At 39.6% G+C, this 26,303-nt stretch overlaps 1 protein-coding gene across 1 annotated transcript in view; it reads left to right on the top strand.

Moving 5' to 3' along the window:
- Window positions 1-26,303, top strand: part of RAPGEF6 (Rap guanine nucleotide exchange factor 6) — a gene marked incomplete at its 5' end in the record, with an annotated part of 96,615 nt that overhangs the window by 53,216 nt on the left and 17,096 nt on the right. Inside the window, 17 exons of the mRNA XM_057385861.1 lie at window positions 3,105-3,288; window positions 4,129-4,265; window positions 4,780-4,938; window positions 5,147-5,299; window positions 5,813-5,977; window positions 6,876-6,983; window positions 7,340-7,543; window positions 8,229-8,337; window positions 10,079-10,322; window positions 10,856-11,013; window positions 12,144-12,158; window positions 14,855-15,095; window positions 16,152-16,535; window positions 18,560-18,771; window positions 19,650-19,773; window positions 22,213-22,236; window positions 24,842-25,062. Of these exons, the coding sequence (XP_057241844.1) occupies window positions 3,105-3,288; window positions 4,129-4,265; window positions 4,780-4,938; window positions 5,147-5,299; window positions 5,813-5,977; window positions 6,876-6,983; window positions 7,340-7,543; window positions 8,229-8,337; window positions 10,079-10,322; window positions 10,856-11,013; window positions 12,144-12,158; window positions 14,855-15,095; window positions 16,152-16,535; window positions 18,560-18,771; window positions 19,650-19,773; window positions 22,213-22,236; window positions 24,842-25,062 (2,842 nt within the window). The remainder of the gene's footprint in view (window positions 1-3,104; window positions 3,289-4,128; window positions 4,266-4,779; window positions 4,939-5,146; window positions 5,300-5,812; window positions 5,978-6,875; window positions 6,984-7,339; window positions 7,544-8,228; window positions 8,338-10,078; window positions 10,323-10,855; window positions 11,014-12,143; window positions 12,159-14,854; window positions 15,096-16,151; window positions 16,536-18,559; window positions 18,772-19,649; window positions 19,774-22,212; window positions 22,237-24,841; window positions 25,063-26,303) is intronic.

Raw genomic sequence — 26,303 nt, 5'->3', positions numbered from 1 at the left:
CTGAAGAGGATTTTAAAATTTTTATTTTTTCTTTCAACCCCTTGCTGGCAGTAATGTTTCATTTCAGAACTATGGTCTTCAGCCAGAAGTAGSGGGAGCTGTGTGGTGGTGCACACAGCAGTTGAAATGCAGGCTTGTACAGGTGCTTTGACCTGTTAGAGGGGTCCTCAGGGAAAAAGAATTCAGCAGGTATTGCACAGGGAAAACACCTTTCTTTGCCCTTTCATGGAACAGMTTTAAGGTGCCCAGCCAGAGTCACACAGAGAATCCAGGTTGTCTCTCTAGGTGTGGGTGGGCTGGGTTTCACCTCTGCTCTCACAAATGAGTTTCCTGTATTGATACCTGGCAATCATCTTCTCTTAATGACCAACCAGTTTGCATCATTTTTTTCCTAGCTCGTTTAGTTCTGTCAGTGGTGTGCTGAAAGTTTCTCTCTCCCTTTCACTTCTTTCAAAATCTTTCATTTATCACTTTGGCAGTATGTTCTCTTTKTGGGCAGCAACATCATTGTCCAGCAGTAATTCCCATTGTGGTTAAGGCTTCAATATTAAAATGGATTATCCATAAAATATTCATCAAGGATGAGTATCTCAGTAGATACTCCTATGTCACGGACCTGATCCTGGAAATCCACATTTGTGTGAGATTTGAGGATCGCAGCTTCTGGTTTCATTTTGTAAATCACTAGTTCATARATGTTTCTGTTAGGAGTGATTTTGATATTTGATAATGGAAACAGCTGGAGCACAATGGCTGGGAAGAGCAGCTCCTTCCGCAGACGGCTTTATGAGCAAAATCCTTCCTGTTCCTTCCAGCACTGCCTGACCTGCCAACGTTCTGTCAGCCATCTGCACGGAATCTTGGAAACACAGTTGGAGGACCCGCTCCTATTTCATAGATGGATCAAAACAAGATTTATTTACCAGGAAATGAGCTGATTTGTCAATTTTCCTATATAGGATATACAAAATTTGGGGAACCTGTAGCCCCAGATTTTCTGGTTTAGCATGGGCTTATCAAAGTGAGGATTGGTGTTTTTGTCTGTCTTATTCAGCCTGGAGAAGTTGGGATGAATTGTGTCTATTTAGATGAAGAAATGCTAGAAAAGTCCTTGAATAAAACACTGTACTGATCATGTGCTGCTGAGACTCTCCAAGCACAATTTGCGCTTGGGCTTAATTCCAAAATTGTTAATGTGAGCTACAGAAGCCAGTAAAGTGATGTAATGTAAAACAGATTTAACCCTCTCTATATTGTTACCCTMTTCTGAAAGAATATTTTTGTTAAATCATTTAAACTTTATTTATTAGGTTTGCTGGCTAATTACTAAAATGAGGACAAGGTCCAAGGCCCAAGGTTCTACCTAAACCCCAATATTTTTTTGTCTAGTGCAGGGAGACAAAGCTGTTCCTCTGTGCAAGTATTGGGGCTCACATCAGCATGGAGTGTGTAGGGAGGTGGAGACAACGCAGTCTGCTGTGATTAAATCACTTAAAATGAATATTGTTTGATGTGAGGCCATGAGGGCAGGAGAGTGGTGTTGTCAAGTAAGGATGTCCTGGTCAAAATAAGGCACAAGAAGGAAATGCATGCAGTGGAACCAGGGACGTGTCCTKGGAGGGATATAGGGACACTGCCCAGATGTGTAGGGTTGGGATAAAGAATGGTGAGGCTCAGTTGGAGCTGGATTTGGTGAGRGATGTGACAAAAACCAGAAGGGCTTCTACAGGTACATTAGTCAGAAAAAAAAAAAGAGAGATTATGCTTCACTCCCCCACTAAATAAGGCAGGAGATAATGACATGGAGAACGYTGAGGCACTCAGCAATTTCTGGCTCAGTTTGCACAGGTTGCTCTCTTCWCATCTCTCAGCTCCCTGAACATCCAGGCAGGGATTGGGGGAACAAAGTCCCTCCCATGGGAAGAGAAGGTTGGGTTTGGGACCACGTGAGGATCTGAACATGCACAAGTCCATGGGACCCAAGGCAATGCATCCCAGGGGCCTGAGGGACTTGGCTGATGGAACTGCTGAGGCTCTTTCCATCCTGGAAGGTCTTGGCAGTCATGTAAAGCCCTCAGAGACTGGAGAAAAGTGAGACTTCATTGCATCCTGTCAATACTTAAAAGCAGATTTATTAGAAAGACTTTTTACCATGTCCTGTAGTGGCAGGACAAGRGRCAKTRGTTTTAAACTGAAAAAGGGTAGATTTAAMTTGGATAAAGGGAAGAAAACCTTCCCTGTGAGGGTTTTGAGACCCTGGTACAAATTGTCCAGAGGAGCTGTGCTCTACCCCAGCACAGAGTTCAAATTCATTCTTTATTTGGGAGGTTTTGTGAACATGCAGAGTATTCAATGCCTTAGATAGCTCAGTATTTTTGTAAAATCTCAAGGATTTCTTTTAAAGTGAAAGTGAGTGTTGTAAATGTGCTCATTTAAAAACAAACTCCATTTTCTGCAAGTTTCTATATAATTGCCCTATACTTTGCAGTGACACATCCTGTTGTTCAAATTTTTGAATTTAAACAGAAAAATGATTTGCATGCTGGCTTAAGCTTTAAAAAAAGTGACTGAGCAACTACTCTGTAGAAACTGAGAATCTGAAGCTACTTTTTTTCCCCCTTCCATCTGTTTAGAAATTTATTTTCATGCCATTACATCATTTAAACTTTACAGAAGGAATTAGTGCACATGATTCCTATATGATTCTACTTTTTGATGCTGGTGTTCTGTTCTCTTTCATGGTGGTCTCGTGTGTCTGCTCAGTGTGATGTCTGTGTTGCTGTTTATTACTGACAGTAGAAATGTGTCCACAGGCATTGGCTAACCAGTGGTGTTATTAAACTATATTATCATTATTTTGTTAATAGTGTAGACTCAAATTGTGAAAAAACAATGTTATATGAATTCACAAGAAATGTAAACGGTGTAAAATGAGAATCCGATAGATTTCAGAATAACATGTTTTCCTCAGTGTTCAGAAATGGAGATTCTAGTTTGACTTGTTGGTCGCAAGAATTTATTTTTTTTTTAATTAGCTACCTCAGATCTTAAATCACTGAACTGAAGACACTGAACTCTCTGTCTGATTGCTTTTTTCTTTGTAGGCTACAGAAAGTGAGATGGGAGATGTCGATTTAACGGGTCTTCCAGAAGCACCTGTAGACTCTGAAGATGAAGAAGAGGAGGAGGATGAAGATATTGACAGAACTTCTGATCCACTTCTGGGGCGAGATGTTGTCCGAGAGTGCCTTGAGAAAGAGCCTGCAGATAAAACTGATGATGACATTGGTGAGGAGAAAARTACAGTAGTAAAATTCACATAAAACTAAACATAATGTAACATCTGCAAGAGAAGCATAACTGAAAACTGTTTAATGAGTTCAATCTACATCTTAATTGGGTGATGTCTCACTTTGTTCTGCTGATACTCTTAATTGAATGATGTCTGTTCTTGCTATCCAAGAGAGTGTTTGTTCTGAGAATCTAAATATCTTGAGCAACAATCTTTGTGTATTTTGAGCAACAATCTTTGTGATGCTCAAGATGTGAGGTATTACRGTCATTGTGTGTGCTGATGCAGTGGGACAGGTAACAAGGTAATTTTGACTGCCTGAAACTGTTGAATTAGTTATTAAATAGCAAAGAGAACATGCTATTACTGAGTATAGGTATACTTAACTGTAAACTGCAAAACRGTTGATAATTTACTGCAGTGTTTAACTAGAAATTGGCATGAATTTCAACAGCAAAATTTGCTTTCTGCTGTACTTCAGATTGCATCTCTGAACACTGGAAAATCATTTCATGCTCCTGTATAGCTTATAATTACTTTACCTAAGGGTATTTTTAATTTTTCTAAATGTTTGAAGCTGAAGTGCTTTTACTTTTAGCTAGACTGCTGCCCTGAGAGTCAATCAGAACACCAGCAAGGCTGTGGAGCTGAGTTCTGGCTGTTGATGACAAAGTGCACACTGGGCTCATTTAGCCACAGGCACTAATGGGAAGTTAACACCACTGARCAATTTTCCCATGAATTTAACTGGGGTTTAATATACCTGTGGAGGGTAAGGAATCTGAGGAACCCCTGGGCCTTGCACTCGTCATACCAATGTTTCCTTTGTCCGACAGAGCAATTATTGGAATTTATGCATCAGCTGCCTGCCTTTGCGAACATGACCATGTCTGTGAGGAGGGAGCTGTGCTCAGTGATGATCTTTGAAGTCGTGGAGCAAGCAGGAGCCATCATACTTGAAGACGGCCAGGAGGTGAGTCCCTGCATCCAGCACGGGTGGTCACTCAGTGGTCAGGCTCCCAGCTCAGTGCCCTCAATCTCTGTTGTCTTAAAAATCTCTCTTCCTGCTTGGATCATGRCATCTGGAATGGCATTTGCTGTTCATCACTGCAGGAGGATGAACTGTTGATGAACTGTTCATGTAGACTCATCTCTGGTAGTGACCAAATGGGTACCCAGGAAAAGAGTGTTCATTCTGACTAAAAGGTACAAATATATGGTAGCAGTTAGCCTACTGATTAAGAAAGCAATCTATTCATCAGCATTCCTCCCTCCAGAATCAGTTCTGAAATGAAGAAAGCTGAAAAGCATTCTTGTTTCAGTCTCCATCTCTGGCCTCACAGTGCACAGTTTTGGTGAATTAAATGTTGCAGAGAGGTGGTGGCAATGAAYTGGAGACTCCATAAATGAACCTTTTTGAGATAAGAAGTTACAAAAGTTGCTGAATTAGCTTCACTTCTTAATTTTATTTTTTTTACTTCCTCTAGCTTGATTCTTGGTATGTTATTTTAAATGGCACAGTGGAAATCAGCTATCCTGATGGGAAGAGTGAGAGTCTCTGTATGGGAAATAGCTTTGGGATTACTCCCTCTCTGGAAAAGCAGTACATGAATGGAGTGGTCAGGACCAAAGTAGATGATTGTCAGGTAAAGTTGCAATTCTATACAACTTCTTTTAAAGCATCTTTTARAAGCAAACAGGTTGKAACAGGTCCAGAGGAGGCTACAAAGGTGCTCTGAGAGCTGGAGCCCCTCTKCTGTGGAGACAGGCTGGGAGAGTTGGGGCTGTTCATGGTGATGGGGATACATTCATGGTTTAGATATTTAACTCACAGTCTGTTGTCCTTGGGGACAGTTCGTGTGTATAGCCCAGCAAGACTACTGGAGGATTCTGAACCATGTGGAAAAGAACACTCATAAAGTGGAGGAAGAAGGAGAAATTGTGATGGTAAAGGAGCACAGGGAGCTGGATCGCAGTGGAACCAGAAAAGGACACATAGTTATCAAGGTGAATTTCTTTATGTTTTCCATTAATCTATTCAACTTTGATTTATTAGTAAATAAATACAGTTTCAGTTTGAATCTAAAATACTTAGCTTTATCTGTGTCAGCTCAAAAAACTCGTTTAGAAGGAATGTGTATTATATCCTAAATTTGCTTCCATTTCCCCTTAAGTAAAGTTAGACCTGTTCAACACATACATTGAGTTTTGTATTGGRACCACCCTTTGGGCATCTTTATGACCTATTTTTTGTAATCTGAAAGAGGAACTTATACTACTTATTAAAAAATAAAATTAAGGGAACTAATTGTTTTAGCCAGGTGTTACCTATGCAAAACATCAGGGCTGAGAGAAGCAGGAGAATTTGATTTAAACATGTTGGTATGTTTTCTCCTGAGTTGTCCATAACTGAACTTTCTGAAGGGATTGTACTGTTCATGTGGGTTTATGTTGAAATTCTCTTTAGAGAGAGTYAGTGATGAGAGATAYCAGCTATTTTTTTTCATTTKCTTTTTTCAGGCAACACCCGAGAGACTCATCATGCACTTAATAGAGGAACATTCTATTGTGGATCCAACCTACATCGAAGAYTTTCTTTTAACATACAGAACATTTCTAACAAGTCCCTTGGAAGTTGGAAATAAACTCTTGGAATGGTTCACAGTGGACAGCCTCAGGGATAAGGTTGGTTCAGCCTAAGAGATTAATATTTCTGGTGAAAATGTATTCAAATTGATTCCTTTTTGYATTGCTGATAAACTAGGATAAATAAAACCAGGTTCCACTCTGGGTAATTGTGTGCACGTTCATGAAAAACCTTGAYAGTCTGGAACTTGTATTTGCCAGTTTGTTGATTCTTAGCCAGTGTTTTTATGTGTTCAAGCCTTGAGCTGAGGAAACCCAGCATACTGTCAAAACACTAGATGTTCTGAATAGGAAATTGTTCAGGGTCTGCTGTGGTTTCTGCTTCTCTTCTTACCTCTTTCCATGCTTTTCATTTAGTCAACTCCCAGTTTTTAATAAAAGGAAAGATAAAGAGAAGTGTGTCAGCAAACAAAAACAGAAATTGTATAATTTTAGAAGAGAAATGGGTATAGACTTAGGTTTTTGTATAATATGGATAATATTGTTGTCAGGCTGACTTTATCATGAATGGTAGTGGCTCTGTAGCACCTACAGAAGCAATCTGAAGAAACAACTTAGAAGAAAGCTTTTTATTATCACAACTAGAACGTTCTTTAAAGAAATCATTAGGGTGCTTTACACGTAATTTTCATGAACAGTGTAAAGAAGGCTTAGCTGAAGATGTATTTATGCACCAGCAGGTACTGGGTGATGTAGCCAGTATTTTTTGGGTATAAAAACAATTGTTTTTTTAAAAATTTTTCATTTGCTTCCACAAATAAAGGGAAAGAGAAGATGATTTCAAGTGTAAATGTCTTTTTCTTATAGATGCAGTAAACTGTCATATGTTCCTCTGCCATGTCCAGGTATTCTTCTGTGCTTAGAGACTAAAGCTTATAGGAGAAGAATCATAAATACCTTTATACATATATACAYGTAATTTATTTTGTTTTTGCAGGTTACCAGAGTAGTCTTATTGTGGGTGAACAATCATTTTAATGACTTTGAAGGAGATCCTGCCATGACTCGATTCCTGGAGGAATTTGAAAAGAACTTGGAGGATACGGTAGGAGCAAAAAAGAATGGAGTGTCACATTTTCTAGTGCTGTATTTTTCAATTTCCCAGTGTAACCAGTGCCTAACAGCTGTAGTCTGTAACTGTAACAGTTAATGGGTGGCTTTGAACAGTGGACATATTTGTTCTGAAGTATAAATTAGATATAAAGGCCATACAAAGTCATACCTATGGCATTTGCTTAGGAGTTTTTGCATTTCTGCAAAAGAGGACTGAGTCTATTTAGTAAGATCTGAAAATATGGCATCAAAAATCCATTTCCTGGCACTTGGGGTATTTTTCATAACTGTTTTTCCATCTCTGATCAAAGAAACATTGTGCTGCATTTTGTGTCTTCTGTGTTACAGAAAATGAAAGGCCATCTTAGATTGCTGAATATTGCCTGTGCTGCCAAAGCAAAATGGAGACAAATCACCCTGCARAAACCTTCCAGAGATTCTCCTCTGTTTTTCAGCCTTCTTGGAGGCAGTGAYAAGGGGTTTGGTATTTTTGTAGAAACTGTGGAGATAGGCAGTAAAGCAGCAGAAGCTGGACTTAAACGTGGTGATCAGGTAAAAACAATTACGTTAATTTAAAATATTCTGGTTCACCCCGCTGTTGGTTGTTCTCAATAGAAATGTTATACTCTCTACTGAAACTAAATCACTGGCAAGTGTTTATTTGGGAATGCCTCAGGTTCCATTTTTCTGTTAAAGGGTTTCTATTGAATAGTTTTCAAAGTGTGTAAAGTATTTAAATATTCCAAAGACAGAATGGGAAAAGAAACCAAGTTATGGTTATTGTAGGTAACTTTCTGATCGGAGATAGTTACATTGAAACCATCAGATTGTTTTATGATATTGATTCCCACCTGATGTGTTTGATCCCAGCTCACTGAGGCAGGTGGAGCAGTGAAAGGTCACACTCAGTGAAAATACAGCTTTTGAAGTGATTTCAGTTCTGTGGTTCATGATCCACCATTTTTGATTAATTGCAAGAATGTTATATAATCATAGAAAATAAACTTATTTAAAGTATTTGTCAAGTAAAAATGGAAGTCCTGACTAATTCACAGGATGTAATTTCTCTGATGTGATGAAAATAGTTATTTTACAAGGAATGTTTTCATTCTGTAGCTGCTGTAAAGATGATACGGTAATTTCTGGGAAGTTCTTACTGTGCTGGTATTATCACCTTTGTATTTATAAGTCTGTCAGACAGATGTTCTCCTAATAGCCCAATTTTTATTTCTTAAAGATAATGGAAGTAAACGGACAGAATTTTGAGAACATTACCTTTGTGAAAGCTTTGGAAATCTTAAGAAATAACACACATCTCTCCATTACTGTAAAAACAAACATTTTTGGTGAGTAGACTTTTACACATTATATACTTTTATGTGTGAAGGAAAATCCCCACTCCTCCTGGCTTTGCRAATGCAATAGGATTCCACCTTTTTTTCTTTCCAAGTTGCTGTTGGGGTGAGAAGTTTTGCAAAGTTCCCCCTTGTGCCTCTGCTTGGATAAGTTCTCCTGTGCCAAAGGCTGCACATTGAGGGGCACAGAGCCAGCACAGGCAGCTCTCCACTCCCYGAGAAATCCTCAGACAACTGTTTAAGCTGCTTTAGTGTCCCTCCATGCAACAGGGCTGAAACAAAGCCAAGGGATCTGGACCAAAATATTTTTGCCAAGAAATGGCAAAAAATGTAAAACTGGGATTTTGTAAAACTTTTTATAATGGCTGTAAGAATGAGGGGATAAATTGCCTTTATGTCTAGAATTGAAAAGGGGATATAAAAAGTGGTATGGAATRTAAATGTTGGTTTTTAATTGTCATCATGAATATAAACACCTAAATAAATACCTCTTTAAAATCTCAGTCCAATCATCTGTTCTTTTCCCATAATCCTGTTCAGGCAACAGAATAACTGGAGCTACAGAAAGAAAGAGACTGTGCACAGGATAGCTCCTTCCTCCAGTTATATCCATATCTTCTGATCGTTTTCTTTTCCTGTTTCCTTCCTCCAGTTACCTGCCCTTGCTCACTATTGATTTTCCTTTCAGTTATTATTCTATGTTTATCACTGTGCAGCTAAAAATGTTCAAGCCCTCAGCCAGTTGCTTATTAGCATAATTTAAAAAAAAAAGCTTGAAACAACCGCAGTAACCAGTGGTCCAGACTAATGTGAAATGACATGAAATGAAGCATCACTATAACTGAGACACTGATAGGTTGTTCCTTGTATTATAAATATAAGCAACATTTATGAGTGGGTTCTAATTTCTTCCTGCTACCTAATAGAATTTCAAGGTGATGTCTGATAAATTTTAATGAATTAATGTCTTGAAGCTTTTTGCAACAGTGAAAAATATTTACTATCCTGACTTTTTAATTGAGTCCTTAAGTGTCTGGTGCTGACAATGAGCAATTCCTGTTGTTCTRTTCAAATCTATACCAGGAAAGCTTGTAGCCTTAGCTTTTGTTATATAATAGAGATGTGTCAGTTAATTGGACTTTGTGTACAGAGAGTCTTGGTTGCCTTGCTCATAGGGACAATCCGAGTAATTTGCTGTTTACATTTCTRCAGTCYTGCAGTATCACCATCTTTTCAACAGAAAATACTGAATTTCTAACTTGAAAGATTTCAAATAATTTTAAAWATATCTTTAAAGAGGTCATTAATGTTGACAATTAACTTTTTTTTTCATCTTATATATGTGAAAAGRAACAGAAAAAAATCCCTATAATTCCCATGGAATTCTATCTTTGAGAATGCCAGTATGGGTTATAGACTAGCTTAGTTCTGTAAATGCAGTAGGAAATTTGATGCAGCTTCTGTTCAGTAGTGTGAGTGAAAGCAAACAAAGACACTTTGGGAGAATATCGGACTGCATTGCAGTTACTCCTGAAGAAGCATYTGCACTCCATTACCTAAAAGATGCAAAGAAAAAGCCAATAAATACATAGTGCTGATTGCCCTGAATTTAATGTTTCCTTATTATCTCTCTGGGATGTGGGAAGGAAAAGGTTTGAGGGGAAAAGAAAATTCCACTGTGAARTTCTGAGTGTGCAGAGGTTACTAACAATGTCTGTATTTTCTCTTACAGTGTTTAAGGAGCTGCTCTGCAGGATAGGACAGGAGAAGAATGGAATTCCACATATTCCAAAAATTGCAGAAAAGAAAAACAACCGTTATTCTATCCCAGATATGCCTGGAGATGTGGAACAGATGTTTCCCCGTGAAAAAGGAAACAAGAAAATGAAAGCAAAYACAGTATCTGGTGGGAGAAACAGAATCAGGAAAATTTTAGACAAGACCCGTTTCAGCATCTTGCCTCCAAAACTGTTCAGGTTTGCCAGATTCTTCTATCAAAAAGTAATTGTTCCTTATAAGTTGTGATATTTTAATCATAGAATGGTTGGAAGGGAACTTAAAGGGACACCTTCCACTATGCCAGGCTGCTCCAAGCCCCATCCAACCTGGCCTTGAACACTTCCAGGGATGGGGCAGCTTCTCTGAGCAGCCTGTGCCAGGGCCTTGCCACCCTCAAGGGAGGAATTTCTCCCTAATATCTACATAGAACCCACCCTTCTTCAGCCTCAGGCCATTAAGAGATACCAGTGCTCAGTATTTCTAGTCATTATGTCCACATTGCTTTTGTTTTTTAAAAAAAACAAGGCATCTGCCCTATGAGTGCAGAACAAGACCAAAATATCTTTTCTCTCCAGATGAACACTTTCAAATCTGTTTTTCTCCTGTCCATGTTTTGAAAGCCTGTCTACAACATGTAATTAAAACAGCTGAGCACCATTATTTTTCTTAGTTTCATTCATCCCCAGCTGAATAGGAGGAGTTTAATGCAGATAATGGAACTGTTTTGCAGCGATGGCAGCGTGAGCCAGTCGCAGGATGACAGCATCGTGGGGACGCGSCAGTGCCGCCACAGCCTGGCCATCATGCCCATTCCAGGCACCCTCTCGTCCAGCAGCCCTGACCTGCTGCAGCCCACTACCAGCATTCTGGATTTCTCCAATCCTTCAGGTAAAATGGCACCTTGAGGTTGATTTACAGGGTGGTTACCAAGGCAGCTGGGTCAGGGGGAAAAATGCAACTTTTGCCAGCATCGCTCGTGCTGAGTGCACTTCCCTGKTCATCCTGTGGGCCTGACAGGGCCAAACTGGAGATGTACTGAAAATCCACACTGCCTGAACCTCTATTTCCTACTTCTTTTTTTTTAGGTAATGTGACACTTCTTTCTACAAATAAATTTATTTTGCCATTTTTGAGGGCCTTTGATTTACTGGAGTCAGTTGACTCTGGTGGAAGGAGATTGTGTTTGTACCTTTCTCCTTTGCCATCTCTCCCCAGTGCTTTGACTTGCCCATCCTTCCATCTTGCAGTTTGTATTTCAAGCAGTATTGTGGATAGAACAGGACTGCCATGGTACCAGCACAGTGATGTTAATGTTTCATGTTTTACAAACGTTATGTATGTTCAGTGGTGTGTCTAAAAGCCTTAAAAATGTTTTGAGATGTGTGGTCTGGGCTTGCATTGCTGTTGCTGTGGGGTGGCTGCAGGAGGCATTTGTTGTGATATGCAGCTGCCTGTAAACATGTCAAATCAGAATCTTTTTTCCCTATTTTAAGTGTTAGTTCTGTACATAATTACATATTCTGTAGAATGTCTTGTGGCTGTGACTTATTTTTACATAAACTTGTAGATTTCCCATTTAAAAGGGATATGCACTCATGTATCCTATCAGGTGCATAAATATCCAYAGCAAAAAAGTTCCCTTTTTGGTTCCAGGTCCCTGCTGTCTGCATGAGAGMTACACATGTGTTTTTAAAAACCTTAATTTATTACTACACAAGTTACTGCTTAATATGAAATGGTGATAACTAGTTCATCTTGGGATCACTCACAGAATCACAGTGATTTGGGTTGGAAAGGACCTTTAATGGTCATCTATTCCAACMYCCCTGCCATKGGCAGGGACATCTTCAGCTGAATCACTTACCTTTACTTTAGGCTTGCTATAACAAATATGCTGCCGTGTTTGAATGTCAGAGAAAACCAAATCATTTCTGACAGTGTACACTTGATAAGTTTTGTAAGCATCTCAATCTTGATTTGGTGTTGACACAGTTTTTTTCTTTTTCTCCTGCCCGCAGCTGTTGGGTTTTACTGTAAGTATCCTCATGTACAGCATCCTGTAGACCTTAATATTGCATGGCTTGCCTGTAAATTTAACACTATCAGACATTGCATTGACATAGTTATTACTGTAGGGCATTGGATAGCCCTGTAATCTTCCTTAAATAAAACAAATCCATAGGTTCCTGTGCAGGCACAGTTCTGTACTGAGGCTGAGACCTGCATTTAATTCCCATTTCTGTCCCAGACACACTGAATGACCTTTGGCAGGTTCCTCTGCTTCTCTGTGGCCTTGCTTTGAGGGGATGAAGTTCCTTGCATCTCTTTCATAGAATTGAAGTTTCAGAGGATAACATAATTTGAGATTTAGTTTGTTCTTCTGTTGTACTCTGTAACTAAAATTCTGTGCATGCAAACTTGAAACGTGCTTTGTATTGTCAAAATGAGCTGAATAATGCATAAAAATTTAATTTAATAATTAATGTTTGCCTGCTTAAAAGCAAAGACCATGAAGACAGAAATATACCTGTAATTTATGTTTCCCTCATCTGTCAAAGTTACATTGTTTTGGTTGCATGGTTATTTTCTTTTTTTTTGTCTTTTTTTTCTGTCCTTTTTTTTGTCTTTTTTTCTTTTTTCTCCCCAATTAAATTTCAGTTTTCAGTGAGTGTGTTTTGATTCACTTTGAGTGTGTTCTGATTTTTAGGTATGTTGATACCAAAGTATTGATGTTTCCCTCTTCTGTTTATTAATTATGACTTTTATGAGTGCAGGCACTTCCCTAATGATTCAATGTGTCATTTTCACCACTTTCACTCTGAAATAAGTACAAAATACTTACTTCTCCCTTRTATTGCCCCTATTCACATATATACCTTGAACTTTTCAAATTCTGCTAGTCCCCAGCTCCTGATGAGAATATTCTGGTAATGTGTTAATCRTAATCATGAAACTGTTAGAGAAATKGGCTTTCAATCAGAATTTTTTTARCCCATGTTTTCTCCCAKCTTCAAATTTATTTATAAATGATGTTGAGCCTTGCTTTTTTCCAATGGGTGGAACTTTTGGTGCTGGATCATAGATTACCTGCTCACTTTTACCCTGAAATTCCTTGTACTTGGCCCCATAACACCATTAAATCCTGATGCAAGAAGTAACCCCAAGGTCACTTCCCCCAGAGATCTTTGTTGCCTGGTTTAGCAGTGGATTTTGATAGAGGAAAATCAATGTATTGGCAGTGGGGTRAGCAGCATCTAAAGCTGTGCTCAGAGAGCTGCTGGGAGGGTGTGAAGGATGGRTGCTCTGCCCAGCAGGGTGATTCCCTGAGCAGAGGGACACCAGGGCAGGTCACACGCCTCAATCCATGGATCTGGCACTTACACTGAGTTTTGAAGGGCTGGACAAATAGCAGTGGGAGAAGGAAAAGGCTGTTTTTCAGGCTGTTGCTTTAATGACAGCCCTTSCCTTCCCTCACTGGGGATCTCTGATGCAGGAGTTATGGCACATCTGTCTCCAGTGTGGTTTKGGAGAGCTTCACACTCTGAAGCCTTGGCTGAGGGTTCAGCAACAGCCTCTCACCTCAGGTCTGCAGAAAACTTGTGAAGTTTTAGTCTTCAGACTCCAGGGAAGGGAAAAACTGGACTTCCCTGGGCTTGAAAATAGTGTGCATTTGACTCTTGACATTTTTTAAAAAATACCAGTTTTATTTTGGAAATTAAACTCTCTGTAATAACTAATAGTGCAAATCATTTGCAATCATCAAGATGTGGATTAAACACGTGTTTCTGTAGATATTTATTTCCTGCTGTAGGCTGCCTCAGATAAAGCTGTTCTCTAATGCATTTATAATACATAAAATGTGCTATAAATAAGTACACCAGCCAAAGAATTAACTGCTGGCAGCAGCTTAGTTCCTTCAGGGGAGAGAGTGAGTGTAAAAGCTTGCAGCTAGTTCTGGGAGCAACCAAATCTCCTTTCCTCTTCACATCCTCCCAAGCCCAAGCCCATCCATCCGTGCTCGGTGGCTTCCCATCCCTGGGAAGCGTGCCCTGGCACGTGTGTGGGTCTGGCTCTCACAGACACGAGAGAGCCAAAGAAGGAATGGTGCTGCCAAGGTTTTTAAGACATGCTGGGAAGGAGCAGTGCACAGCCTAGTTACGTACCTGCATGTCTGGTACTTCGATTCTGGTCATGGGATGGTAGAGTATTTGAGTTATAGAAAAGCAGAGAGGAGGAGAGTCTTTTTTTTTCCTCACCAAGATGAAGAAAAACCAAAATAATTAAATAGTTTTTCAAGTCCAGCATGGGTTTGGGTTTTTTTTTTCCCAGCAACTCGTTGGTTTTGTTTCCTGATGATCAAACGAGGCAGTAAATCACAGAATCCCAGAATGGTTTGGGTTGCAAGGAGACCTTAAAGATAATCTAGTTCCACTCCCCACTTTCCACTATCCCAGGCTGCTCCAAGCCCCATCCAGCCTGGTGCTGAACACCTCCAGGGATGGAGAGTYCAAACCTCTCTGGGCAGCTGTGCCAGGGCCCCACCACCCTCACAGGGAAGAATTTCTCCCTAATACCCAATCTAAACCTSCCCTCTTTCAGCTTAAGCCAACTYCCCCTTGTTCTATCACATGCCCTTGTGCAAAGTCTCTCTCCAAATGACCTTATGTCTTTCCAAAGGAAAAGTAACTTCATACATTAAAGGTGTTCTGCTCTTTTTTTTTTTTTTTAGATATTCCAGATCAAGTGATACGAGTTTTCAAAGCAGATCAGCAGAGCTGTTACATCATCATCAGCAAGGACACCACAGCCAAGGARGTGGTGAGCCATGCTGTGCACGAGTTCAACCTGACAGGAGCCCCCGAGACCTACTCCCTGTGCGAGGTGTCCGTCAGCCCCGAGGGGGTCATCAARCAGCGCCGGCTCCCCGATCAGTTCTCCAAGCTGGCTGACAGGATTCAGCTCAATGGACGGTAAATGTGYCCCTTATTGCTTGGGTTTGGTTTGCCTTTTGGGATTGAAATGTTGTAGAATCGTTAAAGTTGGAAAAGAGCTCCACGATCATCAAGTCCAGCATCAGGGAGGGGTGTTTTAGTTAAAATAGATATGTCTGCTGGAAGCAAAAACCAGTAAATGCCAGTAACTTACACTTCCCTCTTTGTGTCACCTTCCTCTTCTGCACCCAAAAATCCCTCCCTACATCTACACCAAGCCTGCCTGATGACAGCTAAATTTAGCAGGTCAGGATAATGTATATAGTGGTTTGCACTTAGAGAAAACGGTTCTATTTGTTTTGACACTTCCCACATGTACTTGACACTTAAAGTATACAGTTAATTTCTTTCTCAGTGTCAYGCTGCAATGAACTGATACTAACCTGAGATAAATTCTTCCATTTTTAAGTAAACTGTTCTGAATGTTTCTCAAATGTTAAGTGCTTGGGGTTTTATCTGTTGACCTGATCCATACCAGAAKAAAGTTTATTAAAGTAAAATATTCTGTAGTTGTCTTTGCTAGGCAACAGAGGGAATTTATGAGTAATAAACTTTTTTGTATCTGAAAGTGATCTACTTGGGACCGTGGAATGAATTTTCCAGATRCATTTTCATTTCCTGAATACTCTGTGCCTCATGCAAATATTACTATGCCACACTAAATTTATGGAAAAAARCACACTAAATTTGTGTAAGAAATGGAGAAGTACATTAACAGGAGATTTCTCAGGACTAGCGTGTATTTAAAATGCTATTTTCACTACTGAATTTACAAATGGAAAAGTAACTGACCTTTTTCTGAAGGTGATCACTACAGCATATTACAGCATRCTGTATCAAAACATTAGCAAAGAGCTTTTGAAATGTTTATTTACTTAAGTAATGGTGTTATTTTACATTAACTGAAGTACAAGGTTATATTTTCCCTTCTTGTCACTGTAATGCCACAGTGATTGGTTTAGTCCAATGTCTTTGTGTTCACAAACCCTCTGAAGAGCATCTCTCATGTGTTACTGTTTCTCAATTATCACTCAGGTATTATCTGAAAAACAATATGGAGACAGAGACCTTATGCTCAGATGAGGATGCTCAAGAGCTGCTCCGAGAGAGCCAAATTTCCCTGCTGCAGCTGAGCACCATCGAGGTGGCCACGCAGCTTTCCATGCGGGACTTTGAGTTATTCCGCAACATCGAGCCCACGGAATACATCGATGACCTTTACAAGCTGGACTCCAAAACAGGGAATGCTCACCTGAAACAGTTTGAGGATGTCATCAATCAAGAGACCTTCTGGGTTGCCATGGAAATTTTAGCMGAGCCCAACCAGCTCAAAAGAATGAAGATTATTAAGCATTTCATTAAAATTGCTCTCCACTGTCGAGAATGCAAGAACTTCAATTCCATGTTCGCGGTGATAAGGTAAAATGCTTCTCATCTGTCACACCTGATTGGTGCTGTCACAGGCAATTCTGGTAATCTAAACGGARAGGAAAGAAATGGGAATATCCTGAGCAGGCTGTGGCTGGGGCTGTGGGTGGTTTTCCAAAGCCATGCTGGTCACCACAGCCTGTGCACTGTCACCTCAGCATTTCGGTCCCATTKCAGTGCTGGCGGTGACAGTCTGTTTTCCACTGGTACCTCGCAGGAAAGGAGAAAATGGGGACAAAGCACTGTTTGATTGATGGACTTCAGAAACCTGCCTGAGCATTATGTCATTTTCCGTGACTTTGGCACCCAATTTCCTTTCTTTTTGTCAGTCATTGTTACTTTTCCAGGGTGCACYGAGTCGTATCTGTGATGATGAGATTACTTTATTTCTTCCTTCCATTGTAAGGACTTCCTCAAATCAGTTCTTGTTTTGGCTTAATTTTCCTTCTCATTCTTTCCTGTCATCTGCTTGCTTCTCCATTTTATTTTTTTCCCCTCTTCAATTGCACATTTAGGCTTTCTCTTCTGATTTATACTGAATGCTGCTACTTTAACAGCATGAGTTCAGCATTTCCTGTATTTGTAATTATCTTACACCGAGCCTTTACTGTAGGAAAAAAAAGGCACTTTGATTCATCAAAGATCTAGATTTGTGCTGTATCCCAGCACCATTGTTGAAAACATCATTTTAAAGTATTTTCTTCCATGTCTAACCAGTTTGTCAGATGGTATTGGTGTCTGGTTAGTCTTTGAAGAATTCATGGGTTTCTGTAAAGGGTGCTGGACAGTCACAGAGACTGTGGCTGCTAACTTTATGGGAATACACACATGGATACTGATCCTAATTTTTATATTCTGCTCCCTAATCTCTCATGGTTTATTGTAGGCGAAGAAATTACTTTTTCTGCTTCTCAGTTAAGTCCGATCAGGCTGTGACTGAAGTGGTCTTTGGTCCAAAAAGAAAAAAAAAAAGGCAAATAAATTAGTTTTTGTCTTACCCTTATTTCCAGAGGAATGTATTTTTGTTAGCATATGGCACAGTGGTTTTCTTTCTTGCCTTGTGCTGCACAGCAGTTTGGTGCCACATGTCTCATGAAATAGGAGGATAACCATCCTAATGTAGCATGGAAAAGAAGAGCTTTGGGCTGGCATATGTTGGATTTTTTTTGTGTCTGAGAAGGCTTTGTTTGGTATAGCATGGAGAGAAATCTGTATAAAAAATAAACCAAATATAAAAGAAGGTTTTGGAAAAAAAAAATCTGAAAATAGCAAATTCAGTGATAGTGTGATTCTGGATTTGCTATGGAATACTAGTCCTTTCCAGTTCTACAGAGGTGAGGACTTTGCAATTATTGCAGAATTTCTCAAGCATAATTGGTGACAAATTATGATAGGGAGAATGGATTTAATTTATTTAATGTTTTTATTTAATTTTTTTTCTAGAATCCAAATAATTCTGAATATGTTTTACTTAGTGGGGATGAGGGCACAGTGCTAAGTTTTAGCATATCTGCTGCTTCTAATTCTGAGTCTGTYGCTCATTTGCAGATGCTCTTGTCTGAAGCTCTGAGGGGCACCCTGGKCCAGGGCCTCCCCACCCTCACAGGGAARAATTTCTTTCTAAAATCTTCCYAGTTCTGCCTGGGATGAGCTCTGCACTGCTCTCATTTTCTGTGCCATCATTGATTCACCTCATGCATTTTTTACCATTTTTGCTCTTACWGTGGCAAACGTTTTTACAGGAGAGAAGTGGTTCTTAAATAGACATCAGTYCTTTGTTACAGAGATGATTTTGGCAGTAATTTGAAATTTGTACCTTGAGCAGTCATGGTTTTCACAGTCCTGTTTAAGCAGCAGAGGTTTATTGTGATAAACTTGTAGCTGCCATTCACCCAACTTTACAGTTAACCTTGGGAAAGCTGTTTTTAACCCTCAAAACAACCCCCAACCCTTCACTTCCTTATGCAAGGTAATGATTTGCTCACAGCTAATAATGAAATGTTTCTGCCTTGCAGTGGCTTGAATCTTGCACCAGTAGCTCGTCTCAGAGGCACTTGGGAAAAGTTACCCAGCAAGTATGAAAAGCACCTCAGAGACCTTCAGGATCTTTTTGATCCATCTCGAAATATGGCAAAGTACCGCAACATCCTCAGCAGCCAGAGCATGCAGCCTCCAATTATCCCACTTTTCCCTGTTGTCAAGAAAGATATCACATTTCTGCATGAAGGTAATGTCAAACAGAGAGAAAATAAACGAAGCACTGAATGTACTTCAGCCCTTTCTTCAGTGCTCTGTGTGTCAGTGCATGTCTAACGAAGCTGCCAGCAGCAGGATGCTTTTGAGGGATCCTTTGTAGGAGTAAAAKAGAACTGGGAATGCCTAATGGAAGAGACTGATCCTAGACAAAAATTAAAAATAAACGGCATATTTTTAATATTTTCAAAGCAATGCTTTAATCCTCCTCAGCTGTCCTGAGGTTTAGGGTGGAAGCGTAGGTGAGTGTGCTGTCTGGTAGTTACACTACTTCAAATATTTTCTCTTACAAAAGACTTGTTGCTGTAATGTTTCCAGGTTTTCATTCCGTGTTGTGGCTTGCACACAGCTCCGATGATACAACACCTCCTACTCTTGCTTTCAACATTTTCAAGAGGTTTTGTTTAAATGTTTCCATTTTGTTGCCTTTATACAAAATCCTGTTCACAACTGGTTGATGTGAAGCATTTCCAAATATTCTTAATTCCTGGCTGTGATGGTTCAGAGCTATTTGAACTTCTTCGTGGATGTGAGCACTGTCAGTTCTGTATTTGTRTTATTTTAACCTTGTGCCAGTGAATTTGGGCATAGTTACTCCTTTTTCCTCCTACTAATGCTTGTTACTTTAGAAGTAGATTAACAAGAKCAGTACAGGGTAGTCTGAGTGGGCCTGATTCCATTAGTGTTTTGCCAGAACATCCTGTTTTCCTGCTATTCTGATTTTAAAATTGTGTTGGTTGGGGAGCAGGGAGGGTAGGAGGGTAACAAGGGAAGAACTAGAAGCACCGTGGCTGTTGAGAAATATTTCTTACTCTTTTTTTTCCCTCTTATGTGTGTGCTTCAATTATGCAGGCAACGATTCTAAAGTGGATGGCCTGGTAAATTTTGAGAAACTCCGGATGATTGCCAAAGAAATTCGCCAAGTTGTCCGGATGACGTCGGCAAACATGGATCCAGCAGTGATGTTCAGACAAAGGTGTGCAGTGGGAAGGGCAGGAGCATTGGAGGGGTGTCTGTGGGGGGATCTGGGTCTGTGTGTCCATCAGTGCGTTGGTATTTCATTGTGTACCTCACCGTGACATCTGCCATCAAACCACAACCTTTATCTAATTATGGCAAGCACTCGATGCTTCCCAGACCTGCCTTCAATGACTAATAAACCAGTTTATTGTCTTTAAAACACACAGAAGAATAAGTTCTGATTTTTATGGTACATATTTCTGCCAAATAAAACGTTAGTGTCAGTAGAGTTTTGAGAGAGGTATAGTATTAGGGGTTATAGCATTATCTGTATATGGGAGAGAGATATAAAAAGCCCTAAATMACTGATGTATAGATCTGAAATGTTGCTTCAAAACAAAACCCCACTGATAGCATATTAAATTCAAACTAAATATTTTTTATTTGTTCTAAGCACAGCTTGTTCCACCTACATAATGTTTGATATGTTCAGGCTTTAGCAGGTGGAGGGTGTTTTTCTTGGCTTATTTTTCTTATTTTTTTCCTTTTTATCTTGATGCCAAATATCATGAGGCTTGGTGTTAACAAACTGCAAAATAAAAGCRGCATAACTTGTAATTTGGTGCTGATTAGCTCCAGATTTCACTTAGTGGAACTGAATTATTTCCTGCATCTGTTTTCTTCCCACTGACTGAGCTAAGAGCATCAGTGACCCTGTTGTGCCCGTACAGGATCCTGATCACCTCTAGGTGCCTGCAGGAAGGGTGGTGGCCCCACTCCTTGCACTGTGTGCCTCGAGCTGATGGGCCAGACAAGACTCTTCAGGGTGCACTTTGGGTGGGGAGTTGGGGACAAGGTCATGTCTCGTGCTGAATGGCTCCAACTTCAGAAAATGGCAAATTGCTCCCTTGAGCTGCCCATACCCATGTGCACCCCAGCAGGGCAGAGCTCTCTGAACACCCTGGAGGGAGCAGAGCACGTAGGAAACCCAGTGGACAGGTTTTGGATGAAGTGTGCTTCATCCACCCAGAATTCCAGTCACCTGTGCAGTTGTGATGTGTGAATTCAGTTACATCTGGGCAGTGGAAGGAAACAGGGCATGCAGGATAGGGAGCATTTATAAAAGCATAGAGACCTGGGTCCCTGTGGCATTCCAGTGGTCAGGATTCACAGAGGATCATTAATCCTGTCTGGTTTTTGTTTGCAAGGCTGGCTATCAGGAAACATAAATATTTCTTTAAATACAGACATTTAAAGCCAGTCTGGACGGGGCTSTGAGCAGCCTSGTCTGGTGCAAGGTGTCCCTGCCCATGGCAGGGGCTGGGATGRGAGGAGMTTTGAGATTCCTCCCRACCCAAACTGTTCCATGATTCTGTGACTCTAAAAATGGCCCAGTYGTGGTCTGAGCCAAAAAGAACAGATCCATGTTAATCTTATTTAAAGATGGATTTGTTTCGCAGTGGAGATTCACCTTTATACAGTTGGACTGGAATTAGCAAGATTTMATTTTTAGCATAAAATTGCAAAGCCAATTACTGAGAAGTTGTGATTGCTTTTCARAAACTTTGGCATTCTCAGCTGAAACTAGTCTATAAATAAATTTCCCTGATGGCCCATGCACTTCCTAAGACCTCATGAAGTCTAATCATTAAATAAATTTAATAGTAAATAGTTACCTTTAGTGTGTTTTTCAGAATTWCAGAACACATTTTAATGACCGTAATTTAAATTATGCACACTGTCATAAACTGCTTAGGCATCTAATATTAGAGATAGTGCCAAAGATTAAAAGAAAATAATTCCATGTTTTCATGTCATTTATATTCATTTTCATTGCCTCTGGTGTTTGATCTATCAGTTTGTGTTATGAAGCACCAAATAAATGCTTTTGAAGATGCAGAATTAACAAGAAAGGATGTGTATTAGTGGTTACATGAGACTTGCTCACAAGTTCATCACCAATTATAGAGAGCAGCTAAGCTTTCAAAGTGTATTTGGCAACTGGCTTGTTTTCCAGCCAGCAATCAAGAGAAAACAACACCATAAACTTGAATACTGACGATTTCTTATACACTTTCAGCAGGCCTAATGTAAAGAATACATGAATTTAATCCCATTTTCTGCAATATGAATGAGTTGCACAGTTTTTACTCACTCCATCAAACTTGAATTTGTCCTACAGGAAACAGAATAAATTAATGCAAGTTTGATTTTTGTAGTTTGTAGGTTAAACTTAAACCAAAAACTGATAGATRTTAAAGTATTTGCCAAGTCTTGCCCTTGCATTCCATGAAAACATTGTGTTATTGTTTGAGAAGAATTTGGCTGTATAGATATTTTTTCTTTTCTGTTCTTTCCTGTCTACATCTTTCTTCCTGACTCTCAACTGTTTTATTTTTTTCCTGTGCTTTTCTGTTCAAATACATGCTTCAATGTATATGGCTCTTGCTTRCAGGAAGAAGAGGTGGAGAAGTTTGGGGTAAGTGTAGAGCTGAATGCAACTAAGATAAATAAAGATTATGCAACTCTTAACATACTGCATCCTCCTCGTTAGTGCATGCATCTGAAATACAGCATGCATTTTATTAACCCTGCAATACATGTTTTTTTTTGAAAACAGGAGTAAGGGGTTACAGCCAGCATTTTACTGCAGCTATAAGAATCCTGAGTTGCTTTTGTGTAGTAGATAAGTTGTTTGAGTTTTGGCTTTATGCATTAAAAAAAAAAACCTGCTGCTGTGCAGTTGTATTGGAAGGCAAACTATTTTGGGAAGTAAATGTAATAAGTAACTTGCTTCATTACATGGTACAGAAAAGTTGAAGCCATTGTGCATTTTAAACTGTAAGGACACTTTGAATTGTGGTCATGATGTAGTAATTTCCCCCCTGAAGTTTGTGTTCAGGAAAGCTTCAAAGTATTTATTTTTAGTGTATGTTTAAAATGTGTCTCCTACATAAAAATCTACATTGATACCACTGGGAATGTTGATGGTGTGAGGTCTGGATCATGGAATGACTAAAGATGAGATTTCTGATGTTGGGCAGTGATTTTAGCCATATTTTATGTTTTGTTATGTGTATTTTTGCCCATAAAGTGTTACCTGTGTGCATCTGCACAGTGGGGACAGTGCCAGGGCTTGGGCTGGTCAAACTGGGGCRAGCAGGTTTGGATCCTGGTCCCTGATACTGCTGTGGGTGCCCTTCTCTGGATTTGGTGCCCAGTAATCAGCTGCTCACCAGGCAGCTCATGGGGAGAAATACCCAGGACCCATGGAGCCACTGTGATTTCTAACCCTTGGAACTGCCATGAACATAAGGGAATAAGGAAAAATAATTGTTACAGGAAATAGAATTAAATTGTCTTAAAAAGTCGAGTCCAGACTTGAAAGAAAAAAAGAGTGTGTACATAAACCAGAAAATACTTATATCATTAAAAAGAAACATATTTTCCTGATTATTGTAGAATAGCTTTGTCTTTATCCATCAAGAGACAGGAGTGTTCYTTTGGTTTGAATAGCTGTGAACACTTCATCATGCCTTTTACTGCTCCTTGCCTCCAATAACATTACTTATTTTATTTATTAAGCTATAAATTGCTGCCAGTTTTTAAGCTTATATTTTCTCTCAGAGTGATTTATTTAACATCTTTGCAAATATTGCAGTCAGCTGTTTTCCAGCACTTATTTTTTTAATAATCAGTGAACTTGATTCCTTAGATTTTCTCTAACAACATGTTTCATTCTGGCTCCTTTGGCCATTATGGCTCATCTGTGCCTGATGTTGTTTATTCTGCCACTTGTGATTCTGTAAACACACAAGATCTTGATAAAYGTCTTCATGTAGCTTTAAAAATATTCATGTGAATGTTTAAAAATCCCTACACAAGCTCAGCTTTGAACAACTTCTTTGACATTTTCCATTGGAATTTACATGTGACTTCTACTGTGATCTCTGTTTATTTAAAAATGCATCAGAACTGGTGTGGCTGTAGGACTTCTGGCAGTTGAAACAGAGGTGACTGTGTTTGAACTATGCCCACATCAGTCGTTCAGTCACTYATTCAGTGTGAGCAGCAGTGACTATCAGGGACAGTAACTCATGGTCTTTAACAGTTTTGGATTATTTGCTTCAGTTATTGATAGGTTTGAGAGCTCAAAATTAGGAGTATTGAGGAGCATCCTCTTTCATAGATGCAAATCTGTACAAGTCTGGGTATGTGTGTATCATCACTGCCTTCCTCACCTTCCCTGGGATACATTTTTTTTAATGAGCTGCAGTTCTGTGGATGTTTTTAGTTAATGGAAGAAAGGATTTGAGTGTGTAATCAAATGTACTTTGTACTTTGAACATAATTTGTCTCTCGTTTAACCATTGTGAGAATTTTAAGAGGATTGCAGTGGTCACTCACTGCTGTGCTCAGCTAAGGGCAAGAAATTTCTGTGGGTGCTCAGTTCCTTAAACCAACAAAGTTACCAAGTCTGTCCCTCTCAGAATCTACAGCTGAATTCATAGAGCTCTTAAAGTTGGAAAAGACCTCTGGTATCGAGTCCAGCCATCAACCCAACACCAYCACCATGTTCRCCACTAAACCATGTCCTCAAGTGCCTTAACCCATATGTTTTTTAACACTTCCAGGGATGGTGACCCCACCAYTGTCMTGGGTAGCCTGTTTGAGGGCTTGACAGCCCTTTCCATGAAAAGCTTTTTCCTAAAGTCCAGTTTAAACCTCTCTTGGCACATCTTGAGGCCATTTCTTCTCGTCAGCTGTAGGTCTTGCAGCAGAAGCCTGCGGTTCATTAGTGGAGCTAAAAGGGTCTCATACACAGTTCCATACACCTTGTTCTTCCGTGCTCCACATTTCCATATTCAGTTCTATTGTAGACTCAAATTGCTCCTCTCAGTTTACCAGAATACATTAAGACAATTGTTGTTTTAATGCTGTTCATCTTTTTTAACTCRTTTGCATCAGCATGCACTAGCCCTAACTGAAGATTATTGGTATTAATCTGCTTTGGCCTGTGCTACTGTAGCTCTTGGTTGCTGTTGAGAGCTGAACCTTTAGTGCTTTGCTCTTTTCTCTTGCAGGTCTCTGAGCCAGGGCAGCACGAACTCGAACATGCTGGATGTGCAGGGAGGTGCTCACAAGAAACGCGCCCGCCGCAGCTCGCTGCTCAACGCCAAGAAACTCTACGAGGATGCCCAGATGGCCAGGAAGGTGAAGCAGTACCTGTCCAACCTCAATGTGGAGACTGACGAAGARAAGATTCAAATATTGTCACTTCAGTGTGAGCCTGCATACAGCACTTGTAAGTACAGTGAGCCAGAGCAGCAGCATAATCTATGGCAGTTATAAAAGATGTTGTTCCTTCTCTAGAAATACTCTTTTAAACTTTTCCTCCAAGGAGAAGATACTGTAGCAAGTAGATACTTAGAGTTCATGTACTGAGAGCTTCAGGAAGACAGCATGTGTGTTCAGGTTCTGGTGAGCTCAAAAATCTTCAGTGATGTTTTTTATTTTGACCTTTAGTTCCCAAAGCTGTGTGTGTTTCCATCAGCCTGGCAGGAAATTCAATAGTACATCAGCTCTGGTGGTGCCCCGCTGTCCTTGCACAGAATTAGGAAGGATAAAAGTAGTGTTTACCATATGAACAGCRAGAAATGAAAAGAGACAAAATCAATATAGAAACTGCAATGGATTAYACCTTAGAATAAATGAAGATTGTTGAGAAGGAGAAGTTAGGTCAATATTGACTGATGAGTTTGACAYGGCTTGACAGTCAAAAATTGAGGACTACAGCAGGACAGCTCTCATGATCTGAGCTCCTGTCAAACAGACTGACCTGCTGTCTTACACAGTTCAGTAAATTCTTATTTAGAAATGAGAAATTATAAATGCATTTTATTTAGATACTCWAGAAGTTTTCACTTTCTTGAAAGGCATATTTGTTTCAAAATAGATAAGTGACAACCATGATAAGCAAAATAATGTTTCCTTGTTGGTCGTTTGTCCAGATGTAGCATTTTAAACCTTTTTTTGTCCTCAAATATAATTTTGTCTCTGATGAGTAGGTTCAAAGCGTGACTAGGAGATGGCATCTTGAAGATAAAATTTTAAGTCCTTGCCGTTATCCAGTATTAAGAATGCAAATCCTTGTTATTCCCTAAGGTGCCTTCYTATGCAAATTTTCTTTCAGCCTTTAGTTTTAAATAGCACTGAAGCAGGAAACCTTGAAAGGGCCATATTTAACTCCACTTCTAAAAATGTTAAATTCTCTGTATTGGAACTCTTGATAGATGATCTGTGTGCAATATAACCAGGTACAAGAGAAAAATGTGAATGTTACCATGTTGGTTTTCAGTTGTTTTAAATAAATCAATTAAAATCTTCTTTGCACAGTGCTAGACATAGATATTTGGAAGTAAAAATAGGGAATAAATGCTGACTGTTTTACTCCATGTAGTTAAGCAAATCAAGTCYTTATTTTCTTAAACATCAGAAAGGAAAATGAAGGTTAAGTAGATATACAGATATATAGTGGAGTGGCAT

This window comes from Malurus melanocephalus, unplaced genomic scaffold (assembly GCF_030028575.1).
Source record: "Malurus melanocephalus ecotype Western Australia unplaced genomic scaffold, MMel_1.1 scaffold_882, whole genome shotgun sequence".
In the NCBI taxonomy this organism is placed as follows: Eukaryota; Metazoa; Chordata; class Aves; order Passeriformes; family Maluridae; genus Malurus; species Malurus melanocephalus.
The sequence above is the reverse complement of the archived record's forward strand: the minus strand, read 5'-3'. Positions and strand labels throughout refer to the sequence as shown.